Raw genomic sequence first — 17,213 nt, forward strand, 5'->3', positions numbered from 1 at the left:
GAGAAACAAACAGGATTCTAGAGGGGGTGGGGGTGGGGGGTTGGGTTAGCCTGGTGATGGGTCCTGAAGAGGGCACGTACTGCATGGAGCACTGGGTGTTATATGTAAACAGTGAATCGTGGAACACTACATCAAAAACTAATGATGTAATGTATGGTGATTAACATAACATAATAATAAAAAAAATAAAAATAAAAGAATGCTAAAAAAAAAGATGAAACACAAACATGTCAATTAAAAGTAAAAGGCAACAACCAGTTACATAGGGTACTATTATAATCACATCAGCCTTGTGTCTTTGAAACAGATCAGCCTGTACCATGACATTTGAGAAAGAAAGACATTCTAACTCTGCAAAGAGATGTTGTGAATTATAAACATCCCAAATGGTCTTCAGAATAATCTGATTACAGTACAGGATCTACCCATTCTCTCTTCAATACCCGTTAAGTTGGGAAGACTTATCATTACCCTTTTTTGCAGAATTCAAACTGGCTTCAGCCCTGGCTCCTTGAGGGGTGATTTGTAACAACTCGTAGCCTTCCACACTAGAGAGAAAAGACAGAAGCCTTAATGAGAAACCCTAGTTATATGCTCACAGAGCTGTCAAATAAGCAAGATCAAGTTATTTTAGCTCCTCTAGGTACGGTTGCAGTAAGCTGATCAATTTGATTCACTTTTTGAAGTTTGCACTCTGCTTTAGAAACTTCCAGTCAAAATGAAATGGTCAAAGACTAAGGAAAAACAGTCACAAAAATCAGAGTAGTCGCATAGATACATCGCTTTATGGACGGGCAAAAGAACTAAAATTTAAATGGTAGCCAAACAATACCCAAAGATAGTAAAGGGAAAAAAAAAACCAACATAATTTAAAAGCCTATCTTAATGAGAAAGCAGTAGCAAAGATACTCAAACAAAGGGAGCACTGGGATAGAGCAGACATCCTAATAGAACGCAACACTGCCTCTTTGCTTCTCTTCCAGCTAAAAAACATTCTCTCCCAATGAGAGATTAGGAAAAAGTCATTTGCAAACAAGATCTGACTGGCAATGGTACCACCATAGTTCAGACAAGCCATCACAGATCTTAGGGTTAAGCAATAATTCCTAAGGAAAGCAATTTGACAGGTAACCCAGTTGGGGGGGGGGAAGAGTGGCTTGTAGATTACTGTATAATTTATATAGACAAAGCTTGAGAGATAGACGGAATTAAGGAACAAAAAAAGAATTGAAAATGAAGTCCTTTAATATTTTCATGAGCCAAAATACTACTGTGCATGAGGAACAAGTTAGACACAACCATCTGCTAGAAGCAAGTCTGAGCAGAATTCTGTTACTTTATACTCTTCTGGACTCCACTAAGACAGGTTTTCTCACCTATAAAAAGTAAACTCCCTTTAAGGTCTATTCCAATGCCATGATTGTAACCTAAATACCAATCCTTAATATTAATTAACTAAATACAAAAATGCCAACTACATAGACACAGGCTCTCTTTAACTCACCTGCAATAACTTGCCTTATTAACTGTATCTTCAGAAGAATCAGATCCTAAAAAAATTCCCCAGATAACAAATCAATAAAAGGATTTTTACTGAAAGAGTTACACTCAATAAATATACTTGCTGCACAACAGATATTCATTCAAGAAATATTACTGCACACTCACTATATATATAAAATCTTCAGACATAATGAAACCTATGGCAGGTAACACAGAGGAGTGGTCCCAAGCACAGGCTCTGACGCCAGAATTCCCATGTCTGAATCACGGCTCTGCCACTCGCCGGCTTTGTTTTCTTGGCAAAATGTCTTAACCTCCATGTGCCTTTCTTTGCTCACGTGTAAAATAAGTATAATAACATTAACAACTTCAGGGGTTTGCCATGGATCTTAAATGAGTTTTGCAAGTGAGGGCCACTAGTGCCTGGACCGTGGTAAGTGCTCCTAAATATTCACTATTATAGTTATTTTGATTATTTTTATGACACAATACCTGTTGTCTTGGGACTTATGATCTTTAAGAGGGGAAAAGACATACAGGTAATTCCAAGAGAATCTGGTAAGTGCTATGGTAGACAAATGTGGTGCTTGGGAGCCCAAAGAGGGTCACTCTTTCCAATTATAAATACATTCTAAAAGATAAGACAATTAGAGAGACCTGTTTGAACTGAGCTCAGCTCTTCTTAAAAGTCTTCCTAGTCTAGTACAATGTATCCTGGATCCCTCCGAATGCTGCAGCCATCCCATCATGTTATTTCTTATGCCTACTCTCCATCTTCCCAAAGCATGTTTACACATGCTATAATCAAGACAGCCTTCCTTTGCTCTCTTTATAAAACAAGGGTCTTATTTTATAAAGAGGTGAGTGCCACATCTTTTACACTATTTGTAACACACCATAAGGCTGGAAAAATAAAATTATTTTATTTCCACTCCCAAAGTTCCCTGTCATTGTATAAATTATGAGGCTTTTGGTTTAACTGTAAGACAATAATCCAGCAACTATTATTCTAAACTTACAAAATCTGTGTCTCTTACCCAATTCAATGTAGACAGACTTATTCTGAGGCTGTATCTGCTGCTTTGTCCTCAGAGATCTCACAATTCCAAGGTCAGAGAGTTGAACACTAAGATTGGTTTCCTGCTAAGCAGTACAGTAAAGAATGATCAACTAATTGTTGGCCGGTTCTGTGTTTCTTTTCTTGAAGAGAAACTCCAGGCCATGGATAAAACAGACCATCATAATTAGCTAAAATCTGACACCTGGAAAAAACACTTGGCAAACTACAAATCAAAATGTATGAGTAATATGTGGTTTGAATATTTTTTCCTCTCTCTGTTGTTTTAAGTTTTCTAAACTGAATATGTATTATCCATGTCATTTTTTGAAGAAAAGCGTATTTTGAAGCTAATACTTTGTGTCATAGTATAGAAAGGGAATGAGATTCATTTAGTACACATTTCTAATCATACCTGATAACAGGGTTATGAATAAAAACCCAGCAATCCTAAAAACATTCAGTATAGGAAAGAATATTTAAAAATCCAACATTACTTTGATGAAGCTTTCCTTCTTTTTGAGTCCTTCAACATCTACTGAAAAATGAATGCTGGTACGATGAGAACTATTATTTTTAAGATCTGCATTATTCATTCATATGCAAGTAACAACAGAGCAAATCACTGCATTTTCTTTGACAATTATGCCTCTTAAATTGAAGCAATTTTTAAATGGTAAACACTGACTTTTTTCCCAGGCAACTTTTCAAAGAAAAAAAATTAGAAGATACTTCCTCAGGCCTGAAGAACTGCCGTGAGATGGTTATTTTAAAAACCAGCAAGCTTGGGCGCCTGGGTGGCTCAATTGGTTAAGCAACTGCCTTCGGCTCGGGTCATGATCCTGGAGTCCTGGGATCAAGTCCCACATCGGGCTCCCTGCTCAGTGGGGGGTCTGCTTCTCCCTCTGACCCTCTTCCCTCTTGTGCTCTCTCTCATTCTCTCTCTCTCAAATAAATAAATAACTCTTAAAAAAAAAAAACAAAACAGCAAGTTCAAACCTTAAAGACATCAGTGACCTCATGGCTATTTCAGACAAGCATCAGAATGGATAAAGCACTAAAGCAGGGGATGGACCCAGAAGGTCTCTCTTGCCCACACTAGGTACGTGGACCTTCTCTCAGCTCTTCTAACTCTTGACCAACCACTTAATTTACTATCTTACCTTGTTTACTGCCTTTTTTTAAAAAAGTTTTTATTTTTTTAAAGATTTTATTTATTAGAGAGACAGCGATTGAGCAGGAGAGAGAGGGAGAGATAATCTGAAGCAGACTCTGCATTGAGCACAGAGCCCGACGCGGGGCTTGATCCCATGACCCCCAGATCATGACCTGAGCTGAAACCAAGAGTAGGATGCTTAACTGACTGAGCCACCCAGGTGCCCTATGTTTACTGACTTTTTATATAAATTCATGAGCATCTAGCACCTTCACTAATTCACAATGCTCAATAAAGAGATGTTACCAAAATAAATGAAAATGGCTTTACCAAGGCAGGGTTTTCAGGTTCACTCTGACGAAATCTTTTGGCACGGTTTCGATAGCCCATACTTTGGATAATAGAAACTTCCTCCTTTAGATGCTCAGGAGAGTTATTTTCCTTTTTTGAAAAGTTATAGCTGTTTGCAACTATGAATTACAAAGGGAAATGTTATTGTTGTAGTTAGAAACAATACAGTAACTGTGTCAAAGAACCAAAAGAAATCCTGTGTGTGCTCTCTCTGGTTTGTTAAGACAATGCATTAAAGCTTACCTAACATTTTTTTAATCTACCTTGGAAATTCTACTCCTAGGAAACACACACACTGTCAAAGTTATTTCTAATCTTTTTTTTTCCCACCTCAATACTAACAAATTTGCCTATTAATACCATATTTCATTGAATCCAAGATACCAATGATGCAAGACTCACCATTATTTTCTACGCCACTTAGAGAGAAAACATCCTAAATTAACAATGGCACACCATAGGTGGTAAATTGCTCCCAATTTTGGAGATGCTAAAATGTGAAAAATGTGCATCTCAGGACCTATAAAATGAGGTGTGAGACCAGTGGGAATGATTTAAAAAATAAATCACAGACAAAGAGTTAAAAGTAACATAGACCAAAAGGTGTTATTGCCTATTCACAGGATAACTGTGAAAACTTCCTGAGTTTTAACGGCCAGCCACTTGAGTGCTGGCCCCCGGGGCTATGCAACACTTACACTGCAATCCTGTGTCAAGCTCAAAAGCATGAATGATTTTCAACAGCTCTTCAACCAGTTGACTAAATCTTGCACTTTCTTGTAGGCTTCTGAAATTAAATTGTTTGAGAAACACTCAGCAAAGGATTATCAACTTTTTAAGGACACTAAAATAAGGAAAGATGTGTAAACAAAGAGATGTAGCAACACTAAAAAAATGATATTTAGAGAGCAGAGCTATTAGTGGCATTACACTACAATCAAAACATTATCAACATCAGAACAAACTGTGTGGCAGGATTGGTTGTTTTCATAATGTTTTTTTGTTTTGTTTTGTTTTTTTGCCATTCAAGTCTACCAAAAGCCTATATCTACAATAACAGTACTCTGAATCCATAATAGATATAAATCCACTGTATAGAGAACTTACCATTCTTAACACCTGAACCCCATCCACCCAACCTCCTAATTTGAGCTCTCAGGGATTTCTGTGAAATGATGATTATGTTACTTCAAAAGCAGATAGACTGATGTAGGAAAGATGTTAGGGTTCGAAGCCAAGAATTCTTGAGACATCTTTGGGCAAAAAGTGGTTTTATTAAAGCACAGGGGCAGCAAGAGCTACAATGGGGTCATGAGGAGTGGCCCATTATATACTTTCAAGTTGGGAGGGAGTTAGGGATAGTGTTAAGTCTCTAAGGAATTTTGTAAGCAAGGTTTCCAGGACCTTGAGGGGGCTAGTTATTGTTAGGAAAAGGTCATTTATTACTGTCTAATAAAACCTCAGTCATAGTATGGTGACTAACATAACAGAATAAAATTAAAAAAAAACAACAACAAAAAATCTTAGTCATGAGACCCTTCAGATGTATATCGGTGGGGCATATGCTTGGGGGATGATCGCCAACGTTATCTTGGGGGTTAGAGATAAAGGAATTTTTATATGTTAAAGTAGACTTACAAGATCCTGGAGGGTCAGGCTACGATTGCCATTTGCCCTTGGCAAAGTGTCAACATGGAGGCAGTTCAGTCCCTAGAGGAATGTCACTCTGCCTGTTTCAAGGACTTGTCAATGGACTGTAAGTAGTAAGGAAGTTTAATAATTTTTCTTCTGCCTTTGTTTCCCACATCATAGATGATAATGTCAAAAGAGAGATTTCGGTTTAGGAAAGTTGTAGGACAATATAATTCATTTATTCCTTTAAATATCTGAGTGAGTACTATGTGCCAAACATTGAAAAAACAGCATTGACTGAGACAGAAAAAGCCAGTGCCCTAAGAGAACTTACATCCTGGTGGGAGGGACCCACAATGTATAAACATGCTGTGTGTGTATAAATAATTACATAGAAACAAGCTCAAGAAAGAAAAAGAAAAGCAGGACCTGGAGACAATGGGGGCAGAATGGTACAGTCCCATTTTAGATAAGACTGCACGTTTTTGCGCCATTCAGAAGCGTTAGAAAGAGGCAATGAATTGCTAATACCTTTGTAAGACAGATCTACCATAAAACTTTCAAGAAAATGACTTCAGAAATAATTTACTCCATTAGCCTAACACTCGTTTATACATTTTTCTACTGATGAATAGTTTGACAGGAACACCAGCTCTGTTATGAAGGAATTTCTACTTTTCCCTGCTGTCGTTGTGTCCAACCTCCCATCACCACCCAAATTAGATACCTTTTGGTTATATCATTCTTACACAAAGGACACTGTGAAGGTCCTTTCCTCTGGTTGAGAAGTTTCAGCATACAAAATCTATAAATTATAAAGAATGAAAAGAACAATTCAAGTTACTTTTTTCTTTGGTAGAGAGTATTCAAAAGGCAAATAGCCAAGAAAAGATAATCTCCCGACTGCCCTTAAGAGCCATTTTAAAGGTAATGGCAGGTGAATTACAATCAATGGCTTTAATTGTTTTTAGATGCTGCATAAGCAGAAAACCAAACTACATAAGCAATGATCTAAGAAAACTGAACTTACATGCATAGGGCTGACTGTTATGATCAAATAAAACCAAAAAGTTAATATGGCATATTTAATGATTTATTCATAATTATTTCACGCTGCATAATCAGATATAAATGGTAAATAGTTTAAGTAAAACGATTATAATTAGTTTAAAAATTCAGCACGTCACTACAAAGCTATAGTAAATCAAGACAGTGTGGTGTTGGCATAAGGACAGACCTATACATCGACAAAACAGAACTGAGAGTACAGAAAAACCCATACATCTAAGGTCAGTTGATTTTAAACAATGACACCAAGACAATTAAATAGAAAAAGAATAGTCTACCAACAAATAGTGCTGGGACAACCAAATGGTCACATGCAAAAAGAAGAAGCTAGAATCCTCACACAATCCAAAAAAGTTAACTCAAAATGGATCACAGAATTAAATGTGAGAACTAAAACTATAAACCTTTTGACCTTGGGTTAAGCAATGATTTCTTAAATACACAAACAACTAAAGAAAAAATAGATACATTGGTCTAAATCAAACTTAAGAACTTTTGTGCTACAAATAATACCATGAAGAAAGTGAACGGCCAGGGACACCCGGGTGGCTCAGTCGGTTAGCGCCTGCCTTCAGCTCAAATCATAATTTCATGATCCTGGGATTGAGCCCTGTGTCAGGCTCCCTGCTCGGCGGGGAATCTGCTCCCCCCTCTCCCTCTGCTCCTCCCCACCTCCCTGACTCATGCTTGTTTGCTCTCTCTCTCAAATAAATAAATCCTAAAGAAAGAAAGAAAGAAAGAGAAGGGCCAGTCCACAGAAAGGGAGAAAACATTTGCAAATCATATACCTGGTAAGAGACTTGTATCCAGGATATATAAATAACTCTTACAACTCAATAATAAAAAGAAATAAACCAACGAAAAAATAGGCACAGGATTTGAATTTTCCTCAAAGGAGATATACAAATGGTCAATAAGCACATAAAAAGATGCTCAATATCATTAGCCATCAGGAAAATGCAAACCAAAGCCATGATGAGATGCTACTTTACATCTACTGGGATGGCCATAATTTAAAATATGTATTGCAGAAGATGTGGAGAAACTGAAATCCTCATTCATTGCTGGTGGGAATATAAAACAATGCAGCAACAGTTTGGCAGCTCCTCAAAATGTTAAATACAGAGTTATCATATGACTCTGGAAGTCTGCTCCTAAAGTTAATGAAAACATAAGTCCACACAAAACTTGTACACAAATGTTCATGGCAGCACTATCCATTATAGCCAAAAGCAGAAACAATCCAAATGTCCATCAACTACTGAATGAATAGACTAAATGTGGTATATCCACACAATGGAATATTATTCAGCCATAAAAAAGAACAAAGTGTTGATATGCTACAATATGAACCTTGAAAACATCATGTTCAGTGAAAGAAGTCAGACACAAAAGTCATATATTATATGATTCCACTTATATGAAATATCCAGAATAGACAAATCTATAGAGACAAAAAGATTTGTGGTTGCAAAACAGGAAATGGAGGGGAAATGGGGAGTAGCTGCTAACGGGTACTGGGTTTCTTTTTGGGGTGATGAAAATGTTCTAAACTTGGGGCACCTGAATGGCTCAGTCAGTTAGGTGTCTGCCTTTGGCTCAGGTCATGATCCCAGAGTCCCAGGATCGAGCCCTGAGTCCAGCTCCTCGTTCAGTGGGGAGTCTGCTTCTCCCTCTGACCCTCCTCCCTTTCATGCTATCTCTCACTCACTCTCTCTTTCTCTCTCAAATAAATAAAATCTTTAAAAAAAATTCTAAATTTAGATTGTAGTGATGGTTGCACAACTGTGAATATACTAAAAAACAACCCCCCCCAAAAAAAACAAACCCACCACCCTGAACTGTACACTTAAAATGGGTGAATTTTATAGCATATGAATTATGTTTCAATAAAAATGTTAAAAAAAAAAAGCTCAAGGCAGGGAGAAAATGTACTCATTTTCATATTCACAGTGTGTGCCGTGATAGCTGGCATAACCAAGTTGCTCACTAGAAGTCTAAGGAATGAAGAAGGTTCCACCCTTCCGGGACAGGTGGGCGTTTAGAGCATCTCTGGGTGGAGAACAATTTTGGTGGTTATCTCAGACAGCAAATACCTAAGAAGCAGCAAATGCCTAAGAAGACATGAAGGACACGTGCAACATATTCTAATAAGTCTGCTTCCTTAAAAAAAAAAAAAAATACTATTCCTACTGACTGGTGGTGTCTATAAAGATCAATGTTCCCTTAGGAAGAAGACAAAAGACTCTGAGAAAAGACAGGTAGAAAGGGAAAAAGGGAAGAGAGCAGTAGAGACAGCTGTGGGGACAATCATTATCAACAGGGATTCGTCATATCACCAATCTTTACTACATGTCCAGTACTGTTCTAGATGCAGGGGGATTCGGCGGAAAAGCAAAATAAAATCCCTGCCATCATAAAGAACAGAATATTCTGGCGAGGGAGGTGACTGGGGAAGGGAGCAGGGAGCAGACATTGGCAGTGAAAAGAACCATGAAAGAAAAGAGGGAGTTGAAAAGGCGGTGGGAATGGTGAGCCAGCAGACGCAGAGAGTACTTTCTACTGACCAAGTTCTCAAACACACAGTGCCCTCTCTTATTCCACACAACAACCCTGATGTATTGTCTTCATTTTACAATACGGAGGGCCCTAGGGATGGTCAAGGAGACTAGAGTCCTTCTTCACCTATACAGATGCTCCCTGGCCATGCTGTACTCAACAACAGTTCTATAGTGCAGCGGACAGGCGTGTCAAAAAGCGACCTGCATTGTATATAATCCCCTTTAAAGAGCCACAGACGAGGCTACCACTCCTTGAGAAGATGCAAATCCTACCTATACTATATCATAATGGCCCTAGGAGGCATCAGTGCGTTACACTGGCAAATGGTATAATTACCCATTTCATAGGAGGGAGAGGGAGGGAATCTCCTGAACGGAGCACTGCAGCATACAGTAGCTAAGCCAGAGTGACAAGCTACATTACAGAGTGTCGTAGCCTGTACAATAATTACACAAATAATGCAGGGGAGCTAGGTAAGTAGAAATCAACCAAGATATAGGTTCCAATCTTTCCTTATGCTAGAAAAAGAACAGATGCCTCAAGGTTAACTAAACTCAAAAGAGAAAATGAACTTGTACATGACTTGAAAAGACTAAGCTAAGGAACGTACCGACAGATCAACAGAACATTGGTATATCCTTCATGGCTGAGAAGAATTTGTTAAACTCTGTTTTAGAGCTCTGGGGAAGCCATGTGATGCACCAATTAAATGAGAACACACACATATATGTAAGTTCTATACGAGGTTCTCAGTAAAAACGTGAGTCTTAAGATTGTATTTTTTTTTAAGATTTTATTTATTTGTGAGAGAGAGAGAGAGAGAGAGAGTGGCAGGCAGAGGGAGAGGGAGAAGCAGACTCCCCACCGAGCAGGGAGCCTGATGTGGGACTTGATGCCAGGACCCTGGGATCATGACCTGAGCCAAAGGCAGACGCTTAACTGACTGAGCCACCTAGGCGTCCCTAAGATTGTATTTTTTAGAAATCTCCACACCCAGTGTGGGGCTCAAACTCACAACCCCGAGACCAAGAGTCACGTGCCAGCCAGGCACCCCAAGTTTTCAGCCTCTTCAATTTCTAAAGCCTGATGCTTAAGGAAAAACAATGTATTTTTTAAGCCAATGTAGTGTTTTCTAAAGAGTGGTGTCAGATTTTTAAAGCTGATAAGAAACAGTAAAATCACAGTGACACAAACTAATTTGGGGGGACTTTCAGAGTACTTACAGAGTATTTCTGGGCACGTCTATAATTAATAATGTTATGGAAACTCATTTAATTTTGAGCTGTTGGTCCAAATCTATCCCAGCAGGAAACAATAAATTAATAGTTCTAAGTCTGGGCAAAATAAAGGCAGGATGACTTTTGGCTTCCTACAATTACACTGGGTGCGCCCTGGATTCCTGCCAACAGATCATGAACCAATGCACTCCCTAGTTAAAGGAAACAAAGACCCTGAGAGCTCCATAGCTTAGCACCTCAGTGTCCATTTGTGTTGCTGGTCCCACCACACCTTGTCAGTTTTGATAACAGGGCTGTCTTCTTGATCAAACCTCTTATTTGTACTTAGACCCAATGATTAAGAATCTATCTTGAGCTCTTCATCTGGAAGATAGTGCCTAGGTTCCTTGCCCAGTATCCCAGTCCCATGGTCAAAGTTCTTGTCTCTTAGGGACAGGAATCTTTACCCTAACCCTCAGCCTCCTATAGTTGGATCCCTGCCACATCTCTTCCCTTATAACCACCACCCTACACTTGTGTTCATTTTTGCTCCTAGACTCCTGAGAGACTATGTTCAATCTATTTGCCAGATTATCCGTGTCTTGCCTATTTCTACATCTCTGATGTACCAACCCAATCTGCTAAATTCCAGAATTCCCTGATATCATGATCTAATGTATCTGGCCGTCAAACCTCCCTGACACTGACTCACCACTTACCTGGACTGCGGAGATCACAACCACAGTCAAAGTCAGACACTCAACCGACTGAGCCACCCAGGCGCCCCCCCGACACAACTCCTATACATGTATGCAGTTAGTTTCTTTTCCCTGGACAGTCTACTTTCTTCTCTTCATACCTTTGCTCATATTATTTACTCTGCCTGTAATTTCCTTCTTCCACAAGCTCTCAAAGTAATGAATGTTCACAATGCAATCTCTTCTTTACTCACTATAGTATTATGTATTCATTACTCAAGGTGACAGGAAAGCACATGGTACATTTCAGAAAGATTCTCACGAAGAAACAGTGAAAGTCCCAGAATTTAAAAGGTTAATTTTCATCTATGTATAATTTTTTAAATACTGGGACTTTTATTTATTTTTTGAGAGAGAGAGCAGAGCCAGAGAGATAGCATGAGTGGGGGGAGGGGCAGAGGAAGAGGGAAGAGGAGGCTCCTTACTGAGCAGGGAGCGGTATGCAGGGCTTGATCCCCCGACCCCAGGATCATGATCTGAGCTGAAGGCAGACACTTAACCGACTGAGCCACCCAGGTGTCCCAATACTTGGACTTTTAAATTGTTTCACAAAAGTATCAATCTCAAAGAAACCAGTTGTATACCACAATAGTTAGAGAAGCTTCCCTCCAGGGGCCACAAAACTAAAAATTCTAAAAGCAGAGTGATAAAGCTGTACTGCCTTGGCACCTGACGGGGAGAAGGGTCTCAGGAATCAGAAGGAAACTCGTGGGAGAAGATCTAGGACTGTGAGGTGGCATGGGGAAGGGGTGAGAGGCAGTGGGAATGGGCTCTGGTGCCTTGTTGGGACATATGAATGGGAAGAATAAGGTAGAATTCAGAGGAAGGAAGGGTCCAGCTAGCTGGTAGACCTGCGTTCGGATATCCCTCAGGAGGGAACAGGTTAAAAACAAAAAAAAAAAAAAAAAAAAAAGGAGGGAACAGGTTTCCTTCAACTTCAACCAGCCTCATTATCCTTATCACAGAAGTTTTCATGTTTCTTAGGTTATGGAAACATTCTAAGAATCTGATGAAAATTATGGGCTTTCTTTCCCAGGAAACCGCACATGCCTATAGCTTTTAATACAATTAAATTTAAAACTGAATATAATTCTAGGACATTCATGAAAACCATTCACAAATCCCAACTTAAGAACTCCTGAATTAAAAATTCCTAAAGAAAGTTCCTGAGAGAGCGCCTGGCTGGTTCAGTCAGTATAACATGCGACTCTTGATCTCAGGGTTTTAAGTTTGAGCCCCACATTGGGTGTAGAGATGGAGGGAAGGGAAAGGCAGGGGTTGGGGGTAGAAGGGAAACATGCTCTGCATCATGTAAGCGTTTGTGCTAGTAAACTCATTACCGTAGACATGGCTTTCATTTCCGATTAAAAATATCTAAAAACAAATTAGTTGGCATTCAGGGCCAGTCTCAATCACAGCTTTACATCAGGGAGGAGAGAACCCCCTTGTTTCACCAAATCACCCACCAAATGTTTTCTCAAATTCTTTCACCAAGAAACATTTTCAAAAGACAAGATCCTTAAAAATGTAAATATAACTTGAATCATTGGTATGAATGAATTTCAGCCTAAATATAAACTGATATCAGATCCTTTCCTATCTTCACAAGGATTATGAAGCATGCAAACACTGAACCTTAGAAGGAAGAAAGCAGACTGATGAACAGAAATAACAGAAAGGAGTGGGGTGCCTGGGTGGCTCAGTCATTAAGCGTCTGCCTTCGGCTCAGGTCATGATCCCAGGGTCCTGGGATCAAGCCCCACATCGGGCTCCCTGCTCCGCGGGAAGCCTGCTTCTCCCTCTCCCACTCCCCCTGCTTGTGTTCCCTCTCTCGCTGTCCCTTTCTGACAAATAAATAAATAAAATCTCTAAAAATAAAAAAAGAAATAACAGAAAGGAGAAACTGGGAAATTGCTTATTGCACAATCGCTTGCAACCTGCTTTCACCCATGGACACAAAAACAAACGGCTATTCAGAATGATTTCATATCCCACTAGATAAATATGCCAATATTTTCCCAGGAACTATGGTTACAACCAATTTCCAAAGGTTTTGTTAAGTACTCCAAGGAAGAATGAAACAGTTAGATTTTTCTTTTTCACTTAACTGAAGTAGCTAAAGCTTCTATAAAGTTAGGTATTTCCTATGTTGTGAAGAATAAGCACAAAAGCTAAATGATGGAGCCACATGAAACATTCAAACTTACTTGCAAAATATGTGGTCACACTTTGTGGAAACAGGCTCTTTGATCAACTCCAGACTAGAAGGAGAGAAAAAAAAAAAAAAAAGAAAGAAGGCTCAATAATTCATTTCAATATAAATAAATTCTTGGTAAAGAAGTGCAACTTTAAGCTGCTGTAACTGAGTCAAGGTAAGGCTTTAAGTTCATTTAGTAAGTATTTGTTAAATGTCTGCTGCGCTAGGAGCCAAAAATACAACAGAGAATTATGATCCTTACCTTCCTGAGCTTTCAGCTATCAAAACAAAATATATTACTCTTTTCAATACTCTCTATTATCTTTAGCATTTAAAAGATTGCTGACATTACTCCATTATTTATTAGTCTTCACTGATACATTTTTCAAGCTAAATTTGAGAGGAACATCCTATATCTTAACTAAACTTTAAGCTCCATGAAGACAACAAACTTCTTGTATTTCTTTTGGATCCCCTCACAGCACTTTTTTTTTTTTAAGATTTTATTTATTTATTTGAGAGAGAGAGCACATGAGAGGGGGGAGGGTCAGAGGGAGAAGCAGACTCCCCGCCGCGCAGAGAGCCCGACATGGGACTCGATCCAGGGACTCCAGGATCATGACCTGAGCCGAAGGCAGTCGCCCAACCAACTGAGCCACCCAGGCACCCAGCACTTTTTTTTTTTGCGTGTGACTGCCTTTTTATTTTAAATTTCTTTTTCTTTTTTTTTTTTAAGTAATCGATACACCCAATGTGGGGATTGAACTCACCACCCTGAGATGAAAAGTCACATGCTCTATGGACTGAGCCAGCCAGGCATCCCTTAAATTTCTTTAATTTATTTTTATTTTTTATTCATTTGACAGAGAGAGACACAGCAAGAGAGGGAACACAAGCAGGGGGAGTGGGAGAGGGAGAAGCAGGCTTCCTGCCAAGCAGGGACCCCAACATGGGGCTCGATCCCAGGACCCTGGAATCATGACCTGAGCTGAAGGCAGACGCTTAATGACTGAGCCACCCAGGCACCCCTTAAATTTCTTAATATGGAAATTTTCAATTATTTACACAAATAAAATAGTAAAATGAACTCCATGTACCACCACTCAGTTACAGTTATCAACTCAAAGCCAGTCTTATTACATCCATATGACCACCAACCCAAAGCCCAGATTATTTTAAAATAAATCCCAGGAGTCATTCATCTATAAATATTTCAGGTATTTTTTTAAAAGACAAAGATCTTTTTAGGGTGACCAAGAAACCATTATTACTCTCAAAAAATAATTTTCTTTAGGGGCGCGTGGGTGGCACAGTTGGTTAAATGTCTGATTCTCGGCTTCAGCTCAGGCCCTGATCTCAGGGTCATGAGATTGGGCCCCGCGTCAGGCTCTGTGCTCAGCATGGAGTCTGCTTAAAACTCTTTCTCCCTCTGTCCCTCCCTGCCATGTTCTCTCTCTCTCAAATAAATAATCTTTAAAAAATAGTAATTCCTTTATAACATCTAACATATAATAGTCTAATTTCCCTCACTGTCTCTTAAAATTTAATAATTACATCTATTTTGGGGAGCCTGGGTGGCTCAGTCGTTAAGTGTCTGTCTTCGGCTCAGGTCATGATCCCGGCGTCCTGGGATCGAGCCCCGCATTGGGCTCCCTGCTCCTCGGGAAGCCTGCTTCTCCCACCCCCACTCCCCCTGCTGTGTTCCCTCTCTGTGTCTCTCTCTGTCAAATAAATAAATAAAATTAAAAAAAAATAATAATAACCAAATCTATTTAGATCAGGATTCAAACAAGATCCATGCATTGCATTTGGTTGATACGTCTCAGGTGTCTTTTAATCTATAGATTTCACCTCCCTTTCCCCCTTGTCATTTATTTTAAAAAGTAGGTCATTTGATCCGTATCATTTTTTTTTAAGATTTTATTTATTTATTTGACAGAGAGTGAGAGAGCACAAGCAGGGGGAACAGTAGAGGGAGAGGGAGAAGCAGACTCCCCACCAAGCAGGGAGCCCGCTGCGGGGCTCGATCCCAGGACCCTGGGATCATGACCTGAGCCGAAGGCAGACGCTTAACCATCTGAGCCACCCAGGCGCCCCAATCCTATCATTTTTTAAAAAAGATTTTATTTATTTATTTGAGAGAGAGAGAGCACAAGCAGGGGGAGGGGCAGAGGGAAAGGGAGAAGCAGACTCCCCACTGAGCAGGGAGCACGATGCAGGGCTCGATCCCAAGACCCCAGGATCATGACCTGAACTGAAGGCAGATGCTTAACCGACTGAGCCACCCAGGTGCCCCCAATCAGTACCATTTCCCACATCCTGAATTTTACTGACTGTAACCCTATAATGTGGTTTAACATGTTCCTCTAGCCTCTAGTTCCTATAAACTAGACCTACAGGCTCAATCAAATCCAGATTCAATTTTTTGATAAGAACACTTTACTAGTGGTACTGTGTGCTAGGACTTTTATTATGTCACTTCAAGAGGTACATGATGCTTGGCTTGTGATTACTTTGTAAAAAACAACGTAATAAATACTCACCAAAGAAAATTTAGAAAATAAAAAAATAAAATAGAAAACTATTAAAATTTTGAGAAAAGAAAATTCATCACCCAAATTCCCAACCCTACCAGTCTATTCACAAAATCTTAGTATCTTCCTGAGATTATTTCATTTACTAAGAGAACAAGGAATTATTGGGCAGCTCCCATACACAAGTACTGCTTCTGGAGATGGAGGCACAGCAGTAGACAAAACAAAGCCTGTCCTCACAGAACTTTCAGTCTAGTTGCAGAACTGAGAATTAAACAAGAACATATGGATCAAAGGCATCCAAATCGGCAAAGAGGAAGTCAAACTCTCATTCTTTGCAGATGATATGATACTTTATGTGGAAAACCCAAAAGACTCCACCCCAAAACTCCTAGAACTCATACAGGAATTCAGTAAAGTAGCAGGATATAAAATCAATGCACAGAAATCAGTGGCATTCCTATACACCAACAACAAGACAGAAGAGAGACAAATCAAGGAGTAGATCCCATTTACAATTGCACCCAAAACCATAAGATACCTAGGAATAAATTTAACCAAAGAGGCAAAGGATCTGTACTCAGAAAACTATAAAATACTCATGAAAGAAATTGAAGAAGACACAAAGAAATGGAAAAACGTTCCACGCTCATGGATTGGAAGAACAAACATTGTGAAGATGTCAATGCTACCTAGAGCAATCTACACATTCAATGCAATCCCCATCAAAATACCATCCACTTTTTTCAAAGAAATGGAACAAATAATCCTAAAATGTGTATGGAACCAGAAGAGACCCCGAATAGCCAGAGGAATATTGAAAAAGAAAAGTAAAGCCGGCGGCATCACAATTCCGGACTTCCAGCTCTATTACAAAGCTGTCATCATCAAGACAGTATGGTACTGGCACAAAAACAGACACATAGATCAATGGAACAGAATAGAGAGCCCAGAAATGGACCCTCAACTCTATGGTCAACTTATCTTTGACAAAGCAGGAAAGAATGTCCAATGGAAAAAAGACAGTCTCTTCAACAAATGGTGCTGGGAAAATTGGACAGCCACATGCAGAAGAATGAAACTGGACCATTTCCTTACACCACACACAAAAATAGACTCCAAATGGTTGAAAGACCTAAACGTGAGACAGGAGTCCATAAAAATCCTAAAGGAGAACA

General features: G+C 39.4%; 1 protein-coding gene across 12 annotated transcripts in view; it reads right to left on the reverse strand.

Moving 5' to 3' along the window:
- BRCA1 (BRCA1 DNA repair associated) overlaps positions 1-17,213 on the reverse strand; it is a 67,316-nt gene that overhangs the window by 40,562 nt on the left and 9,541 nt on the right. For 9 of the 12 annotated variants that reach the window (XR_003525088.2, XM_027624565.2, XM_027624567.2 and 6 more), the window contains exons 3-9: positions 13,512-13,565; positions 6,427-6,504; positions 4,766-4,854; positions 4,047-4,186; positions 2,541-2,646; positions 1,505-1,550; positions 472-548 (exon numbers count right to left, since the gene is read on the reverse strand). Coding sequence is in view for 11 of the 12 variants with exons in the window: in XM_027624565.2 (XP_027480366.1) it covers positions 472-548; positions 1,505-1,550; positions 2,541-2,646; positions 4,047-4,186; positions 4,766-4,854; positions 6,427-6,504; positions 13,512-13,565 (590 nt within the window). In the remaining variant the exon portion in view is untranslated. The remainder of the gene's footprint in view (positions 1-471; positions 549-1,504; positions 1,551-2,540; positions 2,647-4,046; positions 4,187-4,765; positions 4,855-6,426; positions 6,505-13,511; positions 13,566-17,213) is intronic. The other 3 variants (XM_027624569.2, XM_027624568.2, XM_027624573.2) reach the window with 2 other exon arrangements.

The sequence above is a fragment of the Zalophus californianus genome, chromosome 16 (assembly GCF_009762305.2).
Source record: "Zalophus californianus isolate mZalCal1 chromosome 16, mZalCal1.pri.v2, whole genome shotgun sequence".
Taxonomy (NCBI): Eukaryota; Metazoa; Chordata; class Mammalia; order Carnivora; family Otariidae; genus Zalophus; species Zalophus californianus.